Source organism: Chinchilla lanigera, unplaced genomic scaffold (assembly GCF_000276665.1).
Source record: "Chinchilla lanigera isolate Chin_1 unplaced genomic scaffold, ChiLan1.0 scaffold00063, whole genome shotgun sequence".
In the NCBI taxonomy this organism is placed as follows: Eukaryota; Metazoa; Chordata; class Mammalia; order Rodentia; family Chinchillidae; genus Chinchilla; species Chinchilla lanigera.
This window is the reverse complement of record NW_004955464.1, coordinates 2,915,603-2,942,239: the sequence shown is the minus strand read 5'-3', so window position 1 is coordinate 2,942,239 and position 26,637 is coordinate 2,915,603. Positions and strand designations below refer to the sequence as shown.

At 45.3% G+C, this 26,637-nt stretch overlaps 1 protein-coding gene across 3 annotated transcripts in view; it reads right to left on the bottom strand.

Annotated features, from left to right (window-relative positions):
- LOC102023567 (chromosome unknown open reading frame, human C1orf168) overlaps positions 1–26,637 on the bottom strand; it is a 99,315-nt gene that overhangs the window by 54,367 nt on the left and 18,311 nt on the right. For 2 of the 3 annotated variants that reach the window (XM_013521593.1, XM_013521594.1), the window contains exons 2-4: positions 15,306–16,050; positions 11,347–11,508; positions 9,695–9,728 (exon numbers count right to left, since the gene is read on the bottom strand). In XM_013521593.1, the coding sequence (XP_013377047.1) occupies positions 9,695–9,728; positions 11,347–11,508; positions 15,306–16,050 (941 nt within the window). The remainder of the gene's footprint in view (positions 1–9,694; positions 9,729–11,346; positions 11,509–15,305; positions 16,051–26,637) is intronic. The other variant, XM_013521595.1, reaches the window with a different exon arrangement.

Sequence of the window (26,637 nt, the reverse complement as noted above, 5' to 3'; positions counted from 1 at the left end):
GTGGGCTGACGGCAGTGAATGAGGAAGAGGCGGCAGGAGGGAAGTGTGGAGAAGTAAGAGTGGCAAGAACACACAGAAGACCTTCTCAGCCCTGGGAGCGCGTGCAGGGTTTTAAAAATGTTACTCTAAAATTCAAAATAGATACTAAGTTCTTGATGATTAGTTTAATTAACATAGTTAACCTGAAAGGTAATGAGTGCATAGGTGAGGAGAGGTGTGTTCCTTCCATAAAAGGTATAAGACTGAGGACAAGTTTCTTGGTAGTGTCACTTGGAGAGGACACTAAGGAGGAGAGAGAGAGAAGGGTCCTTGTGCGTCCCTGTTTTCACACAGCAGTGGCCCTTACATGACATCCAGGGCACAGGAGGAGCTCAGGCTCTGAGGATTATTTAGCTTTAATATTAGGCTAGAACATGGGGTATGCAAGCCAATGCAAACTGTACAGATAATAGAGTCTGTGTATTCACATCAAGGGTAATGAAGGGTGAAATCATTCAGTTCACCCACCCCTCTCCTCATCCTGCTCACGGTTCAGCACTTAGTCATGACATATTTTTTTCACTGTGTGCTAGAGCCCTGGGAAAACAGATGAAAAACACAAATGGTCCCTTCTTTCATGGAGTGTTCAGCTAACTGACACCTCCAAAAGCCCTTCAGGGTGGAAAAGTTCTGCGTGAGCCAAGATCACCTACTTGAAATCTCTAGTAAGGTTTGTAGAATCTTGTACTTTAGGGCAAGATAGGAAACCTCTCCGGCTCTTGATTTCTTCTCTACAAAGAGCGAATACTGACTCCTAAGAGAGTCATGGGGTAAACTGCGTCTAACCAATGTAAAAGAGCCACGTAAAGACCAGCATGCGGCCGCTCGGATTCCTGCTCTGAGACCTTTGGGTCCCAGCTCCCAGAGGAGCCACGGGAGGCCATGCTTGGCGAAGAGGTAAAGGCTTCATTCCTCGCTGGCTTTGAGATGGAGGGGTCTTGGGTTGCCACAGATCACCATCTCACTGTGCTGGTACCAGTCGGTGGCCAGGAGGTGAGCAGCAGAGTGCCCAGGAAAGCTGCATCTGCGTTCACAGCCATAACTGGCAGTCCCACCTGAGCTCCGCCTCCTGTCAGCTCCGCAGGGCGCTAGATTGGCGGCGCGAGAACCCTGCTGCGAACTGCGCAGGCGCGGCATCTAGGCTGTGGGGTCCTGTGAGGCTTGGGTGCACGCCCCTGCTGCCGCCATCCATTCAAAAGTTGCCTTCCATGAAACACACCGTGGTGCATGAAAGGCTGGGGACTGCTGTTTTTATAGGAAAGAAGAAAGGGGAAAGGGAACACAGTAGACAGTACACAACTCTGCGTTTGTTCCATCCCTCCTACCCCTTTTCTCTCTCTCTCTTCCCTGGGGAAAGGAACCTGGACCCCACCTCCTGGAGTCAGTGTCCGCATAGTCTGTCCATTCATCGTGTGCAGGGAGGTAGTTAGGCCCAAGGAACTTTGGAGAAGCCTCTTGTCTTTTAATGGACTGCCAGCTACACCCATACTTAGGCATTAGCTTCCAGTAACGTTGCTGAACGTTCCTGTGAACAGAAGTAGGCTCCCCATCTGTAGTTTGTGACTGTCTGATTTTTTCCCCCTCAATCATTAAATTTTCCAGCTTAGCATCTGAACACCACTGAAGAGAAAAGGCGAGGCCTGGCTCCACAGCCTCTCCTATTTTAGCTCCACCCTGGCCAGCTTGTTCTCCTGGAGCTCTCTGCAGACAGAATGAAATGCTAAGGCAGCCATTGGCGACCACCTGCTGGGGGCCGTGTCGACTCAACGTGCAGAGTGAACTGGGTCAGGTGAGCCTTGCCCTCCTCCTAGGTTGTGCACAAAGGACCCGCGGGATCCTGGTACAGCATCCTGGGGTGGGTGAGAGGCTCCCAAACAGCTGCATCATCCTGGTTACTTGAGCTCACTCCCCAAAGCTGGAGAGTCCACAGACCACTAACTTCCCAGGGGTTGTGGCTGGGAGATTTAAAATGAGAGTGTGGATCTATGTTTACGGCATAAGGGTTTATCTGTGGAAAGTGCTCAACGAATAGATGCCAAGGGTATATTTTCAAAAGGAGAAATTTTGAAAATATGAAAGAATAGAAGCACTTAGGAAATCTACTGCTCCTGACACTGCTCTCCTTGTGAAGGCAGGCAAATTTGTGGTCATGCTGTATCCCCTGAAGTCCAATTAAACAGTGAGGGGGCTGGGGATTTAGCTCAGCGGCAAAGCGCCTGCCTGGCAAGCGCAAGGTCGTGAGTTCGGTTCCCGGTACCGGAGAAAAACCAAAAAAAAAAAAGAAAAGCAGTGAGCAGTAGTAGTTACTGAAGTACCCCAAATGGAAGTCACCTCAATGTTCTGGGTCTAAAGCGTCCCAGGGTTCAGGCATCACAAAAATGCATCTCTTCTTTCTTCCTCAAGAGCAACTGAGTTGAGCAGGCTGAGATGACCAGCCACGCACAGCTCCCAAGCAGACTCCAGTGGTGTCCAACACCAGCTGGTCTCCAACACCAGGCTGAAATGTTTTAGGTCCCACAGTGCACTATTCAGAGAAGAGCACTGTGAACAATTGAAAAACCAGCCTTACTGCACTCTCTGTCACATTCAGAAAGACATACTGCCCCGCTCTTTGCTGCTGTGGTTGTAAAGCAGAGCACAGTCCCAAACAGCTTTGTTTTGTGCTCAGCATTGATTGTGTTAATATCAAAAATGAAGCAAATGTCAAATATTAAACAGCTGTCCTAGCTTCCTCTTTCCCTCACATCTCACTCCCCACAACTTATCCAGAGATTCCTGGTTCTCCAAAACAGGTTGAGCCTATAATCCTAGCACTCAGGAGGCTGAGCTGGAAGATTGCTGCAAGTTCAAGGCCAGCTGTGCTTCTAGGTAGTTCAAAGCTAGCCTGAACTATATATTGAGACCCTGTCTCAAAAAGAAAAAGAACCAAAGTAGAACTTAAATCCGTTAATTCATTTAATCTAATTTCTACCCACTTATTTATGTGAAGTAACCCTGTTGTGATTCAGTTTCCTCATCAATGAAATGAGATATCATCTGTTTCTTAGGATTTTCATAAATGGAGTCATATGTATAAATTACTTAAAACAGACACTAAAGCTGTTGCGATTTTGTTGTTGTTGTGATGGCTTTTTAGATGGTCTTCATGTTTCTACCTGATTCTCCTCTTGATATGGGAAAGAAAACTAAACCAACATCATTTTGTGTTCTAGGGCCAGTTTCAAAGCTTGAGTTTCTGTTTCCTTAAGTTTGTTTCTTGTAAATGTTGTCATAGTTACCCAACCAGATACCACTCCATGCTCTGCCATAAGACCACTTTTCCCCTACATAAAATATCAAACAATTTGTTTCTTTGTGTTATGGTTGATACATTGTGTCAACTTGGGGAGTCTAGAGGTTTGGCTAAGTGACTCAGCAGTTCTGCATTCTGGGGTGAAAAGGACACGCCCTTATCCTCCTGGAATGTTGTTCATTGTGTCAATTTGAGAAGTTTAGAAGGTTAACTTGATTCAGCAGGGAGCCAGGGTGCTTACTTTGTATTCATCCTGAACCTGTGCAAGAGGAGGGCATGGAGATGATGTGAGTGTTACATGCCCCCTAGGTGGGGGTAGCCTGCTTACAATATAAGGGAGGGAAAGAGGCTTGCTCTTCTCTGCCCCTCCTCCCTTTTGTTCTTGCTTTTGCTGTTTTCTGCCACCATGAACTGTTGCCCTCTGCCATGTGCCACTCTGCCTTGGAGCCAGCCAAGTATGGACTGGAAACCTCCACAAACTGTAAGCTTTCCTTCCTTAATTTTGGGTGTCAGGTACTTTGTCTCAGCAATGAGAGAAAAGTAACCAAGACATTGTCACAAGCTAAATCCATGCTTTGTAGTATTTCTGTAGCTGCACTAAATCATATCAGTACCACCCCTCTAGATCAGGAACTAGAGCCGGAATGAGAACTGTATAACTATTCTCCCCTCCTGCCCCTTGGGGTCAGTGCTCCGTCATGTACTGGATGCCCCCAATAAACTTGCTTGTCTCTGCATCTTGCCTCCGCGGGTGACTCAGTTAAATAAGCACATTTGCCACAACACTCTAAATTTATTGTTCACACAGTGTCTGGATTGATCTTTACAAAATAAATGGCCACTCACATCACTTCCTGGCTGGAGCTCTCTAGTGGCTTTCCAGGGCATTTAAGCAAACTCCATGCCCCCCACCCCTCAATTCAGATGTGTCCCCTTCTTTCTGGTTCTTTCACCATGCTGAGGGAGGTTGGGTCTCCCATAAGACTGCACCAGCTCTTTCCTCTTCTAGAATGTTCTTCTCTGAGGCCTTCCTGTGACTGCACTCAGCTCTTGTCTTACAGGCCTCAAGTCAAATGTTACCATCTCAGAGAATACTTTCTTCATCTTCTAAACTTTCTTTCATTACTCCCAGTCTCAAATTATTATGCTACTACTTTTAAATTTTTTTCTTCATAGCATTTACCACTATTTATGTAAGGACTGCAAATATGTTTGTTCAGCCACAGTGCTGCTCTTATTATCATCTTTCTGCTTGAAGGCCACAGTAAGGTACCTGGCCCCTCCTCCCCAGGCCCAAGCACATATAGAAAAGTATGTCCCAGAGTGCTGTGACAGAGACTGTCCCAATGATGCAGAACAGAACGATACTAGCTTTGAACACCTTCACCAAAACAAAGACATAAAGCTTACAAGCGCAGGTGAGACTCCTGAAAAATCCACCTGCAAGCCCTTTTCTGAGATTCTGCACACCTGAGTCCTCTCCATTCCTGCCGGAAACAGTCTTTTCCTCCCCTTTGGTGCTGAACCAGGGACTCCCTGAGTCAAGACTGCCCCCTGCCCCTTCTTAACAGGACAGAAGGCATACTGAGGGCTGACAAATGAAATATCAGATACTCCTCAATCTTGAGAGTCGCCCCATGCCAAGCGACTGACCTGCACAGCCCACAGGGACACCGGCTTGTTGGGCAGGGATGCTGGCCAGTGTGGGTGAGGTAGGTGATGACAGAGTAGACTCTCAGGAACTAATGAGATACTCGCCTTTCGGAGGTAAGAGGGATGGAGAGGCGAGGGTGGAAGAAACCAAGTTCCACTGAGGTCTTCTGCTATCCCATGTTTTGTACCACTTATCTCATTCGGTCTTCATGATACCACAAAGGAGGAAGGGGTCTCACAGTGGGTACCTTGCACAGATGTGAGCACCAAAGCTGTGAGCTGTAAATGACTTGGCTAAGGAGTGAAGGAGCAGCTTGAACCTGTAGTAGTGGGCTCCAGTAGTTAACCTACAGTAACGATTGCTCCATCAGATAATGTGGCTGCGCAGACCTCGTGTACTTGAAATGGAAGATGGCTGCTGTGGGCACACTGCCTTTTTCACAAGGCGATTACTGTGTATGCAAGAAATACAGCCAGAACACAGAGACCATCTGATGCATAGTGGTGGGACACCATGGGAGTTTTAGAGAAGAATGTAGTCTTTAGATGTTTCAAGAACTGTCATGTAGAGAAGGAGTAAAAGGTGTGATGCTGTACTGAAAAGTAGAGGTTGGACAGGTGGTTGGGAGTTTGTGGAACAGAGGTCAAACCTTCTCTTCCCAGCTCAACTTGTAGGACTTTGAAATAAACAAAAGCGTGTATGTGCACAGAGGCATGTAAGATAGAAAGGATGATTGAAATATATAGAAAACATTCAAATTCAGTAAAATACACATTGTCATTAATCTTCTCAAAATACTCCCACTCACTCTGAACATACTTAACCCATTGTTCTTGCCACTTTCTGGGGCAGTTCTGGAAGTCCTGGGAGTACAGAATGCTTCTGCCAAGTGCCAAGGAATAAAGACAGACTTGTAAAAACATTATGCTGTGTCCTTATCAACCTGATTCACCTGATCTGGCACTGTGGACTTTCGGCTCTTCCTAAATGTCAAGTGACCATGAAAAGCAAATGTTTTGAATCAATTCAGGACACTGAGGCAGCCACAACAGAGCAACTACAGACCCTCATGAAAGAGAATATTCAGAATTGCTTCAGAAAGTGGCAAGAATGATGGGATAAATGTATTCAAAGTGAGGGAGAGTATTTTGAGTATTTCTATCACACTTCATTGTTTTGTCTACTTTTTGCATTAATTACTATATTCTCAATGTACACAAAAATGCCTGGTATATAGTATATGCTCAATAAATATGTATTGAATTAATGAAATTTTTCTAAAGAAAAGAACTAGACTTTTCAGGTACTGAACTCCTCAGGAGTGGATTTTTGGAGCCTAGAATTGTGAGCATGAATTGTTACCTTTGGTGGGAAGGTATACAATGGCTAAGTGGTGTGCCAGACACCACAGTAAACACTTTACAATCATTCAACCCTCCCCAGAACGGTATGAGTTAAATACTATCGATACTGCTGTTTCACAAAAGTAGAAGGTGTGGTTGCAGAGGGAAGGCCATACTTGAGGTCACAGGTATTAAGTGATAGCACTGGGATTTAAAACACAGGCTTTCATTAACTTTAAGCTGGCTCCACCAGATAATCGCTGAGATCCTTTCCCATGATATTACATATTCTATTTCTAAAGCTAATACCTACCTTGAAGATTACTACCCACATTGAAGATTAAATCCCTAAATATGAGAGAGCTTCTTCTCAAACCAGTTTCCATGGCAACTATATCCATGGCTATTGGGCCTCAGGGGATTGATGGGTTCTAACATCACTGACCAGACAAAGTCCAGACTCCTTCGTGTGACACTTAACAGCCAGTTGTGCTCAATATCTGTGGGAACTGCATCCAGGACCCCTTGCTGGTAACACATTCTGCAGATCCCCAAGTCTCTTAGTGTTTACCTACAAGCTATACACACCTCCCATATACTTAAACCATCTCTAGGTGAGTCGTGGCACCTAATACAATGTAAGTGCTATGTAGAGAGCTGTTGTACTACATTTAGATAATAAAGACAAGAAAGTCTTTACATGTTCATTAAAGGCACACTACTCTCCAAATATTCACAGTCCAACCTCATCTCTTATTTTTGCATACTAGGCTACTTTTTTGGCTGTTATTTCTTTCTCTTCATTACCGTGTCCTTACTGTAGATCATGTTCTATGTCCATCCTGGTTGTTCATTGGTCAGTCCATACGCGCATGCATACATCCATCCATCCACTAACTAAGTAGCTATTAGGAATGTGGCTATTTCCCTAACCCTGCCCATATATATGTACCTTACAGTATCACAGATTGAAACAAGTGAGTGAAACTATCTAATTCTTAGTCACTGTGTAGGATATAGATCAAATTATTTCATTTTCTGTGAAGCCACCCCTAAGTATTATAGTCCCTGTTTGTCTATCTTGTCTTTCATTCTTACCATAGTATGGCTGTACCAGTGCTGGTGAACATTTTAGAGACTGATTGCCAAATCTACTTATTTATCACAAAGTGCCAACACTGCAATTAAACCTGGATACTGAGGTTCTAGTTTTAAAAAAATAATTGTTACCTGACCCTTGGCTGCTGGGGTGACTTTGCTTGCATGCCGATAGAGAGGACTCTATGTGCCCACGGTGGCACACATGCCATAGGTTCACTACCACTGGCCTATGCCATAATTGATATGCAGCAAAATCTCAGTTCCATCCTGAGTTGTGTTCTAAAATCAGTGTGAAAGGGAATAGTTAGAATTGCCCTTATGTGTCCCTTAGAAAGACAGTGCCATACTGAAGACTGACCACTGTCCCCCACAGGCCCATCACAGCAGGTTTGTCCCCAAGTAGAAAGGACTTGCTGTTTCCTTGCCTAAAGTACCAGGAAGTTGTCTTAGTTTAGAGTGAAGAGGCAGGAAAGATGCACATGTAGTTAAGCCTACAATCGCAGCATGCTCACACTGAGATGTTCACAGTGTGACATCCAGAGATGAACAGACCCAGCTCCGTGGAGTGCTCCATCCTCTCAGCAGTCACACTGGGACCACTGCTCACTAGGAAGCGCACAGGCCATTGCCTGAGCCACCCACATCATTCTCTTTCTCTTATGCAAATGCACACAGGACGCGGCCCCACTTGCAGACCTCATTCTGTCGTTCAGTTCTCTCAAATCGATAATTAAACTAGAATTCCTGGAGTGCATGATTTCTAGCACTGTACAGCCAGGGCCTTGTGGAACAAGATCACTGCATCGATCCCTTGGTGTACCAGTTTCTCCATGAGGCGGCACCTGTCTACCCTACAATCCCACTTCCATACTTGCTGCATTCAAATTCTACCAAACTCTTTCTTGGTCCACGGGTAACACAGGTAACTTCACATGTCCTGCCTCTGCTACTATTGACCTTTCCTGTGGACCCTGCAATAGGCATCCATATCCATTCCAAGCACTTTCCTCTGAGTGATGGGGTGATTGGGTGAGAGCCCCTATTTTCTAGCTCTCTGTCCTTGGCCACGCCCGTCTCCTATGCCCTCCCACTCGGACCCTGCACTTGGCCCTGTGGGTGCTTTGAACAGCAGAATGCTAGCGGATGTGCCACACAAAGCCTGGACAGCACACGCATACTTATGCTGCGGGGCTCGCCTTGCTGTTGTGCTGCCACTGTGACGACTGTCCCCGGCTGGCCTGCTGGAGGAGGAGACAGATGGTACCAAGTCACACTGTCCAGTCAGCCCGGCCCCACAGCAATCCTAGATTGGCCATATGCAAACTCTCCCCTAGCCATGTGGTGACCCAGCCAGTCCTGGCAAAGCTGCCTGGAAAGTCTGCTGCGGAAGGCAAAGGTCTGAGCAAGCCTGGCTGCCCCCACCCTGACTCAGCTGCAACGCCAAAGCACACTGTAGGGGCTGCTGCACTTCAGCGATTATGAAGGAGCCCGGCTGTGGCAGTGGATAACTGATACCGCTGTAAAGACCTCCCTGGGCCTCTCAAGGAAACATGACCCCTCCCTCACTGGTATAAACTCTAAATCTTGTGTTTTCCTCTGTTACAAACACAACAGCTACACTGTTATAAACTTTTGACAGATGAAGCAGTAACACCATCATTTGTTTTTTTAGTTTAGCTTCCCTTTTAAGACTAGCCTTCTTGCAGATAGGAACATCATTTTGAGGGCGGTGAGGTACCAAGTCTGGGCCCCTGTGGACTGGACTCCTGCGCAGCAAGTGGCAAACACTCAAAACTCAGGCCAGGAGCTGGAGGTGAGCATGGGAGCAGCAGCTGTGCCATCATCTGGAGACAACCCCGCAGGGCCTCTGTGAAAAGGGTGTCAGCCCAAAGAGCTCAACAGACACCGCGTGGGTGGAGGATTGCTGAAGAGCCATTTCCAGGGAAAAGTTCTTAGGAGGAGTGCCCCAGAGACACATGTCCTCCTCTCACTACCAAGCTCACAGCTGCCCGGAGCATTCTTTAAGTTTCTACTGGGCTTATGACTAGGGAAGGCTGATGTTTCAATTTATGGATCCCATCCATATAATAAACAAAATATCTCAGAGGACATCTCTGCAACTTAGCTTCAGCACAGTAGTTACATGCTTTAATGTTTCATTTAAAGCAAATTTGCTTGTAACCTTTCTGGGCAACATGGATACTTGGCTTGTGGTTAGTGCCGGCTTGCAGCAGGCTCCTACACAGTGCTGGAGTGTGTACTCACCTCTCTGGAGGACCGTGGGCTTCTCTCACGTCCACTGCAAAGGCAAGAAGCACAGTGAGAAGAAGCCATTGGCTGCAGTCTGGTGAAGGGAGTGGTGTCCATGCCATGACCTCCCTTAGGCCTGATGTGGAGTGGCAGCTCATCTGGGACCCAGGTGCCTCCCTGTCCCCGCACTGTGGCTGTTGCCCCCACTTTAGGACTCAGGTATGGTTACAATCTCCTACATGAGACTCCGGCCTCCTGGAGGGTAGGAACCTCTGCAGGGTTTTTCTCTTCCTCCCTTGTTTCTTCCAGAGCAGGTACAGCGAGCTTGTCTGTTCCTGCATGGCTACAGGGGCACTGACCATGGTTCAAGATCTTTCTAGACATCACCTTACTGTTCTCACTGTGGTCCTGTGAGACTGAAATATCATTATTCCCACCTTATGGACAAGGACAATGACTCAGTGAGGACAAGGCCCAAACTTCCATAGTCAGGGCTGGGGAGCTGGGGTCTATGAGGCCATTTCATTGTGAAGACTTGGTGCTTCACTCACTGCTCTAGGACAACTGTCTTTCCCCTCAGGGAAGCAGGCTAAGGCTTGAATTAGTGAACATTTATAAAAATTGTACCTAGCCTTCTTTGATGTGGAGATAGTCATGTTACTAAAGTAAACTTAGGAGAATGCTGTCCCTCTATGTAGGATTTTCTTCTAGGATGAGACTTAGGATGGATTGTAGCACCGGTTCTCCAAGGGTGGTCCCTGGGCCAGCAGCAGCAGCAGGAGCAGTATCTCTTTCTGACTTGTTACAAGGCAAATCCTAAGGTTCCAACCCAGGCCAGCTGAATATGAGATGCTGGATAAAGCCCAGCAATCTGAGTCTTAGCAAGTCTTCTAGGTGATTCCAATGCATGGTCAAGTTAGAGAAAATAACCAGGAAGCTGCCCAAAGCAGTCAAAGGAACAGCTGAAACCTGCACTAGCTCTCTCCATGTGCCATCTGCTGGTGGCAATGGCACAGTAAGATATGTGTTAGCATCACCACACACGACCCCCGAAAGTGTCCTCTCCTATCACAGAACCCAAGCCGGGTATTCAAAGTGCCAAGGAGGTCACCAGTGGTGGGAGGTGCGGGTGACAGCTGTTCTTTCAACAGCAGAGCAAGACACAAAGTAGCACAGAAGAGTGGGTTCCAGAGGCACATCACTGCCACCAAGGGACCCGGGAGGGAGGACCCTGGGTTTCAGGACCCATCGCTTTCGACCCTGGAGGGCCTCCAGAAGGCCTCAGGTCAAGTTCCCACTGGCTTGCACCCCTTCGCTCCTACCTCTCTTCCCCTGCACAATTGTGTTGGCAACACAGGCTCTGCAGGGAACACCAAGGCTCACTGACTCCTTGTTCAGTGACTTTTTGTTCTCTTCCTCTTGGATGGATTCCCAGTCAATCAAGTGCTCTCAGGGGAGGCAGGCGGCCTGGGAGTGACAGGGTCAAAACCTGCAGCTTTGTCATTTAGCAGGCAAGCTGTCCAGCTGAGCGTGCAGCAGTGATGGACATCAGGCCCAGGCAGGGGAAGGGCAGCAGTGCTGCCTTACCTGGGAGTCGAAGCCGAGGGAGGGACACCAGGCCATGGCCTGCAGAGCAGTGGACATGCGTGGCCCATGTGTTTCCTTACCTTTCTCTTGGGTCTCAGTGAGAGCAGCTGGCTGCCTCAGGAAGGCCTGGAGATCTACAGCTGGGGGCTTTGGAGGCTTTGGGGGAGCAGGACCGAGAGACCTGATGGGAGGCAGTGGCTTTGTTCTGAGGAGCTGGGGATGCTTGGTGTCCCGTGGGTTTGCTGAGCACAGACAGGAAAACGTGCAGATTATGGTTTCCATCTCATGACTGGTTCTCCTGCCTCAGCCTTGCTCCTGGCCTGTCCACCCTCCAATCAGCAGCCAGTGCACCCGGCCCCAGGCAAACCCATAGCCTACCCGTCCGCTACCGTGGCCTTCTCACAGGGCCCTGCACTCCAGTGCTCACTTCGTCCCTTCCCCAGACTGAACTCAGCCCAAACATCCTTCACTGCTTATCTCTGAGACTCTGTTCCTTCCTGCTTCTGGGATGCCATTCTCTCTCTGGCGAGCTTCAACTCTTTTTGTCACCCATCCCCCATAATTGGGATTGATGTCAGAGCCTTCACACTGAGCTGAATCTCACCCCCAGTGTTTTGTTCTTTTTAATTTTGAGACAGCTTCTCACTAAGTTCTTAGTTGCCCAACTTGACTCAAATTTGGGATCATCCTGCCTCAGCCTCTCATTGTGCTAAGATTATAGGCTTGTTCCATCTCCACCTGCTTTTAACTCACTCTGTTAAAGCTCTGCTGCTGTGGTAGTTCCAAAAGCTCTGGACAGTTTTTCTTAATGTCTCCAGAAATGACCCACTCTGTGATCTGTATCTGTAGCCATTGCCAATACCCCTATGTCAGTACTGTGGCACTAGCAGAGAGGCTGGTTTCTCTCCCTGTAGCCACAGGGTCCCACAGGCAGGGACCATGACCTACTTAACCTCCCCGGACCTGCTCAGAGGGGACAGAGAGACTGTTCCCTGAAAAGATTCTTCAAGCCCTCAGGATAGGCCCATACACGGGAGTACAATGAGGAGGAAAATTTGATCTGATTTCCAGGGCTCATGGCATAGGACTGGCTTTGTGATTCTTGGCTTTGCGATTCTTGGCATCTCTGAATGTTACATCCTAAAGTTTTCTTTTAAAGTCAAAATTTTATATATTATGTCCTTCTGCACTCAAAATCCAATTTCAACAGAAATTTCAATATTATACATGAAAATCATATCTGCCTCTTACACTGAAAATAATACAGAAAGGTCTTATATAAAACAAGTGCCTTGATATTTGGTTTGCAGAATATGTAGCTGACCCTATGGACCATCCATGCTAAAACTCAGCAAGTGGCCAGGTCTCTGAGGTGCCTCTGAGGTGCCCCTGTCCTGTCCTTTTCAAGCTGGGAGTAAAGGGACAGCATCCTTCTTGCCCTACCAGCAGGGGTCACAGTTCCAGATGCTCAGGGTAATATTCTTCCCTTCTGAGGCTTTAACTCTAATATCCGAACTAACTCCAATATCAGAAAGCTAAATTTTTATCAAATTAGGCAGAAGACAATGAAAATGAACGATCACTTATTAACTGGGCTTCTAATTTTTACCAGGCATTATACTTAAAAATTTAAGTTACTTCACTTAACTCTCTCAATAATTCCATTGTGTTTCTACCCATCTTTTCTCCCTTCCCATCCCTTCCTTAGTAAGGGTTTATTTATTGTATTCCTGGCATTGTTGTAGGAGCTGGGGATAGAACAAATGCAATCCTATCTTCAGGAATTCTATTCTAATAAGAGGAAACGGATGCTAAACATGTAACAAATAAGCAAGATAATTCAAGACATATGCGTGGTTCTCTTCCCTCAATTGACCATGGCTGGTGAGCTAGGGAAGGAGAAACAGGAGGGAGGTCTGAGACTTAGCAAAGTCCAGAATGCATGGCTATGAAGACTGTGGTAAGTAGTTTAGTCTCCAACCTAAGTACATGGAGAAATCAAGAAAGATTTTAAGCAAGAAATCCATCCATCTACCCAACCATGAATCCATCCATCCATTAATCTCTCCATCTGTGAATCCACCCACCCAATTATTCCATAAATATTTTCTTGAGGAAATAACTCAACCTGTGCTCATCTCTTTGTCTACTGGGGATATGGTGGCAAGGAAGATAATCTTTGATCTCTTTTAATTTACTGAGGCAACTGAAAAAATGCATAACCATATACCAGCTATAGGAATAAGTGATATGAAGAAAACAAAAACAATTTGGTAGCTTTTGCAAATAGAGTAACAAACAAGGTCCGCTTGGACATCAAAAATCTGGCAGAAGAGTCTGCAAGGCAGAGGAACGTAAGTGCAGAGACCTGGGGTGGAGCCTGAGTGGTTTTCTAAGGACTAGCACAGCAGTTCCTAGGGGGGAGAAGGGGAAGTAGGGCATAGACCACATCTCACTCCTGTGTGGCTGGAGTTTACCTTGAACAGGAGAGGGACATGGCCTATTTTATGCTTTGGAGCAAACATGTCCAATGAATGGGCCCTGGACAGCTAGGATGGCAGCACTACAAGATGATAGACATTGGTTTTCAACACTATGATGTTGATTTTTTAGTGATTTTTTTATGACTCCATTGCACAGCATGGACTTGGAGGTAGGGCAGAGGGTGGTGCCAGCTCTGCCTCCTGCGCCTTCCTCTCACAACAGCCCAGTGGAAACTCACATTTATTATACATCACGTGTGAGTGGAACAGTGATTCCAACCTATCTATGTGTGTGTGCCCCATGAAGACAGGTGTTTATTGTTCTTTTTCTTTTTTTTTTTCTTTTTTTTTTTTTTTTTTTTGGTACCAGGAATCGAACTCAAGGTCTTGTGCTTGCCAGGCAGGAACTATTCCACTGAGCTATCTCCCCAGCCCAGGCATTTATTGTTATTAAGCAGACGGGTAAGTTTTCTTATTCAATAGAACTCAGGCTTGTTGTTATTTGCTTTGTTTTTACTGTTACAAAATAACAGTATTAGCAGCTGTGGTATAGAAGTATAAAAAGGTATCAAGTAGGTTTTGCTCGAGATAAATTGTTATCATTACATCTATAACACTAATAGTACAAACGATACTACTAGCAATGTTATAATACTAAAAATGTTATAATAAAAATATTAAAAAATACAGGAAGTTTTGTTACATATATACTAACTATTCAGGTGTGTCCAGGCTGCAGGTTGGACATACTTTTATTATAGTAAAAATATATCATAAAGGATATTTCATTTATATACATTAACTACATTGTACACTTTATATGTGGCCCAACACAATACCTCTTCATTCAGTGCAGCCCAGGCAAGCTGAAAGGGTAGCACTTGTAGCTTAGAGGCCCACATACACAGGCAAGAGTGTACAAGTGGGGAGGCCTGAGGGCTACTGCAATAGTGCAGGTGTGAGATGATGGTGGTGTAGACAAGAGCAGGAGCAGAGATAGAAAGAAGCCAAAGAGCTGCACATATACAGTGCTCTCACAATAGAGCCCAGAGCATGCTAGTGGCTTCTGTGTAAAGAAGGAAAAGGTGGGAAGAACACAGCATCACTCCGAGTTTTTGAATTGAGAAACAAGAGGGGATTGTTGTGCTGCAGACAGAGAATTCTGGTGACACATCTGATGTATAGGCAAATAGAGCAGGCTCTAAGAAGTATGTGGATCGCCCAAGTTCATGCATCTTATAAGAAGTAAAAGTAGGAGGGGCTGGGGATTTAGCTCAGCGGCAAAGCGCCTGCCTGGCAAGCGCAAGGTCGTGAGTTCGGTTCCCAGTATGGGAGAAAAACCAAAAAAAAAAAGAAGTAAAAGTAGGAGTCAAAGTCAAGTTTGCCCAAACAGTTTCACAATGTAGTTCCTGCAGGCTAAGCACTTTATACAGACTTGAATCTACGAGTTAGCAGATAGGCCAGCGATTCCCGAGCTCCACTGCCCAAGTCACACATAAGACCACTCTACTTAAACCCAATGCCCTCCCTCGGGCCACAGGGCTTCCTTTTCCTACCTGGGGCTGGAATGGCCAGCTCACGTTCATAAACAGGCTGACAGGGACCACCCGCTGAGCTTCTAGCAACACTGGGTTTTTCCTGGCTCTTCCTGATGGCTTGGGAATGTAGAGAGGGAGGCATTTCAGAGGTGGGGAGTACTTTTCTTTGGGCCAGCTCCTTCTGGGAAGGGAGTGTCTGGGCCCATTTTGTTTGAATCTTTCCCCTCGGTCTATCTGGAAGAAGCCTTGTGCTTTTTTGCTTTTCTGGACAGAAGGCCTTATCCCCACCACCAGCGAGGAGCAGAGCTGAGAATGTCACACCCTTCTGAGAGGAAACCTTCTCCCACTTCCTGAGCTTGTCTTGGAAGCTACTGGCCACTGTTCCTTTCTCCTCGCTGTTCGTCTCAGCATTCGGTTGATTCACATCTAGGAGCAGAGAGGCTACCTGGCAATTTCTTGGAGAACACGCGGTTGACTTTGCTAAAAGTCCTGGAGAACTTGGGCTCTTCTGGATATTAGTCCTCTGGGTCAACTTCATGTGCTGGGTTTGAGGGGCCTGAGACTCACCGCCAGAATCATGTGACAGGGGCCAGTTGTGGTTGGATGGGTGGGGTTTCCCAGGGGCCAAACTTGGGGTTGGCCATGTGCATCCAGTGTCGCCCTTTTGAGACACACTTGCTGTGAATTTAATAGGCCCTAAAAGAGGTGGAGCATCACAGTTTTGAAATTTGGCTCGAAGTTCCTTGAAGTTTCTTACCCCTTCCTAGAGCATAAGAGAAACAAAGGTGAGTCATTATTCTAGGAAAAGAACTATAATGATTAGCTGACATCACAGGATACAGATGGACCCAGATGGCTGACGACACTGAGTTGCTGGCCTATGGGGGCAATCCTAGCCAGTAATGCTACTGCCTGTGTGCAAACAAAACAGTCTTTGCCTCTTTGAAATGTTTCAGGTGTCTTTAATTTTCTCACAATTTACAGAACGAAGAATATTTATAGATAGTACTATTACTGGCAAACCCCTTGACACAACCTGTTGATGGTTTCCCATGGCCTATAAAAATAAATTACAGACTGCTGTGTACAGCAAGATTCTTCATAATATGGTTCAAATAACATGGTTCAAAACTCTGAAGACAGTGGAATTGTGATCCTCAACCACAGCAAAACGCAACTCTCCTTATATCAAACAGCCATTTATAATTTCCCAAGCAACCTCGCACTCTTTCTGCCCCGTGCACTTGTGTGTTCTTGCATCACAGTTCACTGCTTGTGTACTTGGCAACTGCTTTTTCACATTTCAACATCCTGCTCCGTAAGGGTTTCTCCAGGAAGGACTCAGCAGAACCAGCAGCTTCCGACCTCTTGGGTGTTTCCATAGCTCTTCATATCTTGCTTGTTGAACTTAACATGGTGGAGTAGAGAAAACTGGAAACTTTGGAGCTAAATAGGCCCAGGTTCACATTCTGAACCTGTCCTTGACCACTGAGACAAATATTCTGGGAAATCTGATCCTACCTGTATGTGCAATTGCATCCTAAGTGCTGGAAAGACTAGGCTAATACCTGTCAAGTGTCAGCACGGTGCCTGATGCATAGTAGGCCTGTGGTAAATAAAGACTATGATAAATACAGAATGATAAATAAAAGCTGTAAGAGGCTGCATGATCTTCCTGTATTTTTAGCTCTCTGTGGGAGACTTGCTCTTCTAAATTCAGCTCAAGTTCAGGACATGGAAATGGTGGTGGTTATGGCAGCCCAAGCCTTGGGCAGACAATGGAGGGGGGGCACTTAGGCTGCATGGGAAGTTGGTGGGTGATCCAGCCAGAGGGATTTAAGTGGGCTCATGCTCCATGTGCTTCCTACCTCCCCCTCTTTCTCCTACTAGATCTCCATTACTGTTTTAAGTGCATCTGGTCATCTTTTGCCTTCCCAGGAAGAAGGAAGTTAGAGAGCATCTAGTGGAGCCCTTTCAAAAATCAACAGCCATGTCCTCTCCCAATCACATGGGTTAAAATTTCATCGTTTTAAATTTCATGTACAGTTTGTCTCCATGGCAGTGACTTCTGATTTGCCAGCAGAGGAAATGTTGGGTGACCTTTCTTCACTGTTTACTGTTGACTCACACCTGCCCTGGTAAGATTTAGGAAGGGGAAGATTAAACACAGAGCATAAAGTAGCTGTTTGGGAGTGAGATTGCAAGTCCTAGCTCTAGTTTTTTTTCCTGTCTCTTTCCCTTTCTTACCCGCACCCTATGCTTGCAGCTCTCTACACAAATTGCTAATGTGCTGGTTTTCTTATACTGTAGCAAGCAGACAACTTAGTTCAGCTACACTGCCTCTCCCGGATATGGCAGAAGCCCATACTAGGCCTGGGGCCAGGACACCTGAGTGTAAAACTCAGCTCCAGTTTTTTCTAGTCATATGGTTTGGGGAACTCACCTTACTTCTCAGTGTTACCTGCCACACTACAAAATGGGACTTACATTTCTAATGAAAATTCAGGGTGTTAAGATTAAATAAGATAGCAGATGTGCACACCTCACGTGGTAAATAGTTCTTAAACTGTGATAAAATATACCATCCTTGCCAGTCTTAACTGTACAGTTTCATAGTGGTAAGTAGACTCACATTGTTGTTTGCAGAACTCCTTCCATGTTGTAGTACAAAAACTCTGTCTATTATACAATGGCTCTACTTCCTACCCTCCCAATCTACTTTCTGACTCTCTGGATTTGACTGCTTTAAGCACCTCACTTCAGCAGACTCATACAGTATTTGTTTTTTGGGGGACTCCTTATTTTATTTAGCAAAATAGCCTCAAGGTTTAGCCATGTTGTAGCATGTGTTGGAATTTCCTTCCTTCTAAGGATGAGTAATATTCATTGTATACATACATAACACATTCTGTTTACCATCTATTCATCTGTTACTGGACACTGGGGTTGCTTTTATGTTGTAGCTACTGCAAATGATGTTGTTATCAACCTAGCTGTACAAAGCTCTTTGAGACACTGCTTTTAATTATTTTGGATATATCCCTAGAAGTGGTGTTGTTAGATAATATGGTAGTTCTATTTTTACATATTTGAGAAAACCCCATACCATTTTCCATAGTAACTATCATTTTATATTTACATCCATGATGTGTTAGAATTCCAGTTTATCCATATCCTCACCACACTTTTTAAAATAGTACATCTTAATGAGTGTGCATTAGTCAGTGGTTAACATTTCTGAAATAACATAGCGGTTATTTTTTTGAAGATTTAATTCTTTTTTAATTTTTTAAAGAGAAAAAACAGTAAAAATGATACAGAAGACACAAAAAGTAGAAGAGCATAGAAAAATGATGGAAACCTTGAATGAACAATATAAGAAAGAATTCAAATGCATGAAACAGATTCAATGAGATATCCAGGAAATTAAAAATTCCATTGAAAGCTGGCAAAACCTCTTGAATGAAACTGAAGACAGACTTTCAGATCTTGAAGACAGCACTGCAGCTAGCTATCATGAAAGGAAAAAATCTCTTAAAAATAATAAGGAACCAGGAAATAACAATTTAACAGCTGCAAGATGATGCAAAAAAAAAAAAAAAAAACCAGTATAATGAAAAATGAGTCAGCACAAATGACATAAAAAGACTATTTGCAGAAGTAATAGCACAAATTTCCCAAGCATGGGAAAAGAATCTGACATATAGTAAGTGAGGCATATAGAACTCCAATTAGCGGTAACTAAAATAAATCTATACCCATAGTGGTTATTTTTAGCCATGGTTTGAAATCATGTGAACTACAATGTTATTGCTTGACAGGTTTTAATCTCTGTAGGACTGATTAGGCTAAGTCCCCATAGGAAATAGAATCATGGATCTGATAACCTCTAAACCAAGATCCTGTGCAAAGATTACTGGTTCAGGAAAAGCAAACTTAAATGTGCCTTGCTCATCCTCTTTCAACAAATGTTCTCTACTATATAGACTGAACACTACTTTAGACAGCCAAGTGCCCTCAAATATTACTTTTGTGTGTATGTGGTGCTGGGGATTCAACCAGCGCTTCACGCAGGTTAGTAGGCAAATGCTCTATAACTGAGCTATACCCCAAACCTTTTAATTTTATTTTTAAGACTGTTTCAAACTCATGCTCCTGCCTCAGCCTCCAAAGTAACTGGGACCACAGGCATGTGTCACTATATCTGGCTTAAATATTGCATTCTAATGTCGAGAGAGAGAGAGAGAGAGAGAGAGAGAGAGAGAGAGAGAGAGAGAGAGAGAGAAGGAGAGAGGGAGTAAGGGAGAGAAGAAGTGAGGGAGAGAGGGAGGAGAAAAGAAGGAAGATAGAGGAGGAGGGAGAGGGAAGAGGGAGGGAGGGACAGAGGAAGAAGAAACCGTGCAAAACAATATTTGAAACAAGTGCAACAGACAAATTAAACCTGGTGCTGAGTGACAGCTGCCTATTCCTGATTTGTAGAGGCATGAACCAAATTTGGGGTTGGATTGGGCGATCTCCAAAGCCTCTTCCAGCATAACATTTAGGATTCATTTTGCTTCCTACCACTGGGAAATAGATGTGATGCGTGTGGGTTTCTCCTCATTGCCCATAGATGGTAGTTTAGGGTGGAGAACATGAGGTGAGTTGTGGGAAGGGAGGTTGGGATGTGAGCAAGGGGCCTTCAGGTTAAAACTATGTTCCATCTTCTGGTTCCACTGTCAATTAATCCCAAAACACTGCTGATTATGAGTCTCTCTGTGTATGAGAATGTGCAGTCTTCCTCCTGCCATGGCCACTGCCCTCCAGTTAGCCCCAGTCTCTGCTTGGGATGACTTCTTTATGGTCTCTCTGCTTCGCTCTGAGATCCTCTAATCCTCCTTGTACTCAGCTGTGAGACAAATCTGTTTAAAAACACAAGTTTGATCATGTAAGTCCCTTATATGTTCAAAATCCTTCAATTTGGCTTCCTCAAAGCTTTCAAATAAGCTCAAACTCTTTTCTTTTCTTAGAACATCAGACCCATCCTAATCTCCCCCTTGTGAATTTTCAGAGTTCTCAGCTGACTTCTCTCCTCCTAGGCTCACGAACTGTTTACATTTCCCTAAACCTGTGCTGCCCTTTCATGTTCCTGTACCTCTGAAGGTGCTGCTTCCCTGCCAGGGAATGTCTATCTCTCTCCCAATTTTGTGAACTGGTAAATTCCTGCTTCTTTACAACTCAACTTGTACACCTTGAAATCTGTGTTGGTTACCTGCTAGGTGCTAGCTAGTGAAGTTACAAAGAAGAGTAACTATTCCCTGATCTTCCAGCACTCATGGATGAAGGAGACAGATGGAAGTGGATCATCCTAATGCAACACATAGCATATGTCTGCTGTGGGGACATAGAAAAAGGTTAATGATACAATTAGGGGTGCAGAGAAAGCTCCATAGACGTGGCTTCTCAGCTAACAGCCAGCCAAGTAAAGAAGGGTGAGAAAGACAGTCCAGAGAGAGAAAAGTATGAACAGGTACAGTGGGGATAAAAGGCATGTGTGTATGGGAAGAACCAGCAGGTCCACCTCGCTGAGGCTCGGGTGTTCAGAGAATAATTGAAGAAGGTAGAAGTCAAGTCTTCTGGGAGTCCTTGGGATCCATCTTCAGGTGGGCATGGGCTGCTGCTGAGTTTACCGCTGAGCAGCTAAATGCAATCTAACTGATGCATCTTCCAAGGCCACTCTGCAAAATCGTGACTGTGCTTCACTCTACCTGCTTAGCCTGTGTGTTGAGGGGCTCATCCAGCCCTATGCAGTGAGCTTTCCCCATTGCAGAACCTGGGAGGCTTGCAGCCACATCTCCGAGGTGCTCGCTCCACTGGAGTTCCTCAGCAGAGGCATCCAAGGGAGGCAAAATAAAAGAGCACAGCACATGTCTCCAGCGAGCAGCCCTGGGAGAGGTGACCATGCTGGGCCATGGAGGAAGCACCAGGTTCCACACAGAGCGATCCTACGTGGATGCTGGACTTCACCCTCAGCTGTAGTGCTCAAGTACCTCCCTCATCTTCCTGGTAAGTCTCAGAATAATCTAATAAATCCTTTTCTGGCAACAACAGACTCAGTCATCTGCAACAAATGAAAAGCACTGATCAAAAATCACTGTAATGAAAAGCACTGGTCTGCTCGTCTTGATGGCACTGATGAGCACCCAGCCAAAGCCCACTTCCTGCGTCGGTGATATAGTGGTGAGCATAGCTGTCTTCCAAAGTCCACTTCCCTCCATCAGAGTGCAAACCCCTTGAGGACAGGCACTTGGTCAGGATGTTTTGCTGTTCACTGCTGCAGTCCCAACCCCCACAAACACACTTGTCCCACAGGGGGTGCTCAACAAAAATGTGGTGACTCAATGACGATTTACAACTTTTCAGAATCTATTTGAGACAGAAACCATGTCTTATTTCTCTTGGTAACACTAACACTAGTTTTGTGGTTCACAAAGACTTTGGTGAGTAAATGAATTAGCAAATGAATGCTTAGAAAGAGTGAGCAGGCTCGTGTGATACATGAACTGTAACTGTGCAGAATTTAAAATATTTTCTGGAATCACTTTTGTAAGAGCAATTTAGGGTGACGCCTGCTGAAGCAGATTATCTAGTCTCTGTAATGTCAGAAGATGGCCCCAGAATAGCGCTGGAAAAGAGCCCAGGTGCTTTGCTTCTGTGTGTGTGTGTGTGTGTGTGTGTGTGTGTGTGTGTGTGTGTGATCCTTGAATATCTCATCTGGGTGCATGGGGCAAAACAATTCCAGAGATATTATGGAAACAGCCTAAGATAAAGGCAGTGTGTCCTCTAAACAGAAGGGATTTGTCTCTTTGATAGGGAGAAGAGGTAAAAACCAGCCAAGAGACCCAAAGAAATTGCCACAACATTTCAGAAGAAAGAGCAGGCCAATGTGAACAGTCTGAATCCCAGTTCTCTAGGTGTGGTTATTTTATTTAGCTGAATGTATTTAATCAAGCCAGGTGAATAAAATTCCATAAGACGATGTCTCTTGCTTGATTTCTACTTGACTGGAGTACAAAGAGTAACAATGACAATAATAACAATAGAGGCAAACACTTTCTACCAGGTACTGTTCTAAGTGCTTTGTATACAGTCCTTTGTTTACACCTCACATGTTCCCAGAGTACCCACAAGGACATCAAGTTTCAGCAGGCTCAAGAGACTTCTCCATGGTCACAGTGAGGAAGGACTGAAGCTAAGGTTCAGGCTCATACAGTCTAGCTTCAGACCTGATAGTGCATCCTGGACTCCTTAAACCCAAGAATGCATTTGCATGTCTACAATGTTAATTTTGGTTGATTTTTTTATTTGAGCATGACTGCTAGATTACCTTCTTGAGAAAAAGTTTCCCTCTTTGGAAGGTTCAGACACTTGATACACTTCTCCTGCTCTTGTTGTCCTTACTATCAACTCAGATATACACTACTTAATCACCACAATAACCCTAAAAAGCAGGAACTCTTCCTGCCCCATGTTGCGACAAGCTTAGGGTAAAGAGAGTTAAGTAACTTCCCCATTTTACACTGAAAGTAATACAGGAATTTGGGTTCAAGTCTGTATAATTTAGAGCTACTTTAACTATCTTCTACTATAACTTATTTATAAATTTAGCTCCAATTTATAATTCTTTTGCTAACCTCATAGAAATTTCATAACCAACTTTGCCTGTCATACTTACTGATAATACATTTTATAGTAATTTTATTTCCAATAATAATCATTCAAACAAACAAATTAAAAGCCCAAGAAACCAATCTACATTTGCTTTTAAAACATTCTCTCAGCTGGGTGTGGTGGTACATGCCTGTAATCCCAGCACTCAAGAGGCTGAGGCAGGAGGGTTGCTGTGAATTTGAGGCCAGCCTGGGCTTCAAAGTGAGTTCAGATCAGCCTGAAGTACATGGCAAGACCTTGTTTCAAAAAAGACCAAAAAAATGGCCTCAGACTGTTTGCTACTTATACTTAGATGAGCAAAGCATTGTACCTAATCTAATTGCATATTTTTAAAAATTTATAAGAAGATACATGGCTATTGTGACCATATATTCTTGGATTTTCAAGGTCTGATTTATTGTAATTTAAAAGATATGAGAATGCAGAACTAAATAACAATAAAATTCAGTGTTCTTTCAAAATAAATCTGCAATGAGAACTATTGTGTGTCAAATCTCATGTCCCTGTCTGTGGCTTACAAATTTGGGTACAGACAGCTACTCCCTACTCTCCCAAGTTGTCCTGCTCAGGTAGACTGCATGGTAGCTGCCTTTTGGATCATGATCATCTAAGATTACAGAATGAACTCTGGTGGCACATGTCACACGACTCCAATACAGTGGTATATGTCACATGACCTCATCAGCTGACGAGGAAAAGAACTGCAGGTGCTCAATAAATCAGAAGGGACTATGTCTGTGAAAGCTGTAAGAAGAGCACATGTCAACTAACTTCCAGAAAAAGACAGTATTTTGATACATATTCCTTGAGTTAAAAAGAAAAGTTAACTAATGTTTGGATTTCTGCAAATTACTGACCATTGTTTTCCACAGCAGGAAACAAAGGCAACACCAGTGGAAGTGATTTATCACAAACCCGGACATTGTTCTCCAGGTAAACAAGTACAAGAGCCTTAAAGAATTTGCAAACTCAAAATTGGTAGCACATAATAGCGGCAGAAACTAAGAGATTATGCAGGAAGAGAAGGCAGTACAAGTTGTCAAGTCCTACCTAAGATGGAAAGAAAGAAAACCCTTAAAAATAACATCTGAGTCACCCTTCATGAATAAAAAGGGGATTCAATTCCAAGTTCACCACTCCAAGTGCTATAATAACAATGAAACAGCCTGCATTCCTGGCACCAGTGATTAACTTCTGTGCCCTTTAGAGGGGTAGGAACAAGGGAGCACAGAGCACCATTTGTAGCCCTCTCCCCTCCCTTCTAAACAGGAGTGGGGAGGTTAGAAGCCTCTGTCTTGTACAAAGGCATAAGGACCAATCCTCGCTCTCCCTCCCTCTGGGAGGGTAAACCCCCAGCCAGGACTCTTGGTAAGACCCACCCCCTCAGGAGTCACATGCTACCAAGGAGGGGGAGTGCGAGCTCCCAGTGTCAACAATAAAGTGCCCCCCTGACGCTGCCCACTGGGGCACAGAGGGTCCTACAGAGTCTCATGCCTCTGGGCACCTGTCTGCATTAAGAAGCAGGTCTGGAACTGTTTACCTGGTGTCCATAGCCACCTAACTTGAAAGACACTGGGCTCCCTGACCTCAACACCCCAGGCACCATCCCTCAGGCTACTTAAACTACCGGCCTTGTGACTGTCCTTCCCCTGAGGCCATTGTGCCTCACATCCTTGCGGGCCTGGGTTAACCTCAGAAAGCCAAGTTAGTCTTCTACCATGGCCCTTATCCCCCTGGGACTCTACAACATCCCTGACCAAATCCCACTTCTCACCCTTCCCTCCCATCCATCCACTGGGCTCTGTGGAGCGTGGCCCGTGGTCAGCGGAATTCCTCGGGTCCTTATCTCTTCTTAGAACTCGACTTTTGCTCTGACTCTCACCGGCATCTCCCCTGAGGACACACTCTCCAGAGGCTTCCACAGGTGTGGCTTTTTTCTTCAGCCCTTGTTTATTGCTGGGCCCGATAGGCTGCTTCCTGATTATTTCTTCCTCCTCAGAGATACCATCTCCAGGGAAAAAACATACCAAAGAAATACATGGTTCCCTGTTGTAGTCTCCTACAAATTCCTTCTTCATTCCCTTCATTTACTGAAGGTTTTCTGTACCTGCATCATTCCTCTCCCTCCATTACTGCATCCATGATGATAAGCAGGTTCCTGGTTCACGTGGATGATCCCTCGAACACCTTGCCGACCGCGCTCTTGCCGACCACCCTGCCTTAGTCACCCATTTCCAGAGTACACCTTTGCCTTTGTCATTACTAATAAAAGGACCATCTCAAACACAAATTGCAAGTATCCTACTCTCGGGCACTGCTACCTGTCCGCCCACTTGCCTATTCTGCTACTCCAGTACCAGCAAGGGTTTCAACACTTGCTGTGTCTACTGTCCCTTCCTGTGTGCGTTTCCCTGTGCACTCACACACGATTCCACGGACCTTCACTGAAATCACTGTCTAGAATGTGTATCAACCCCATTGCTCCCTCCCACGTAGTGTTTACTCATGCCTAGATAAAAGGCAGTTTATGGGTCTTGAACTGCTGCCCTGCCTTTCAACTCTTTATTTGTACTTGAGGCAGGATTTAATTCTCTTGAAGGGTGTAGTGTCTGTGACTTTCACCTGTATGGAGGGTGTGCAAAAATAGGGAGTCCAAGTTAAGGAATCAGGGTTTTGTTCAACTGGCATGGAGAGCCCCTCTAGTTTGGGAACAGGAGAACGACAGCCCAGGATCCCAGGCCCATTCGAGTCTCCTCAAGGCTCTGCTTTGCCCACTTCTGGGCTGCCTCCTATGGGCGCATGTCTGGACCAAGACCCAGGTCTGGTCTGGCTGTGTCTTCCTGGGAGCTCTGCACATGCTACCCTGTCATAACTATTCACTGTGCTGCACCCCACCCCCCAGACTTTAGCCTTTTTCACGTAGGGTTTATGTCTTCAGCCGATAGCTGGGCCAGCTAGCCAGAGCAATACAAAACATTTGGCTCCCATGTAGTGAAGGCAGACATGCAAACAATTACCTCACCATAGCACTGTGGATGGCGCCAGAGAAGATTTAGTGAAGTAAATAATTAAGTCTGGTAAGGGACTGTGGGGAATCCTTGCCAAAGCAAGAGCAATTGTAGGATGAGAGGATTATCACTGGGGAGATGGGGCTGGAGAACTTCTGGTCTGAGGGGCAGCATAGAGGTGGGACAGAGGCAGGTGGCTCCATGGCGTGTCCCTGGGAGTAGCACAGGTGGGAAGGAGGGTGGAAGCCAGTGCTCTTCTCAGAAGCCTTTCTCATTTAGGGCCTTCATGGCCTTGCTCAGGAAGCATCAAGGAGTCTCAGTTGCCTTTGTGGAGCAATGAAGGAGAGACGATGCTTTGGAGCAGGGAAGATTTGGCAGATTTAGCACCTTACCACTTAGCTATTCTCTGGCCTATATCCACCTGGACACGCCCTTCCCCATCCTGGCCATCCGTCGTCACTCCTAGAGCCCTTAGAACTTTCATCCAAAGGTCCTACTATGACCCTGGTACCAACACAAGGAATCACACCCCCTCTGCCTGCTAACAAAGCAACTCTGATTCAGGTCTGCCATCTTTACACAAAACTTTGGGCCAGATATGCTTTGGAATTCAGAAGTTTCCCAATTGAAGA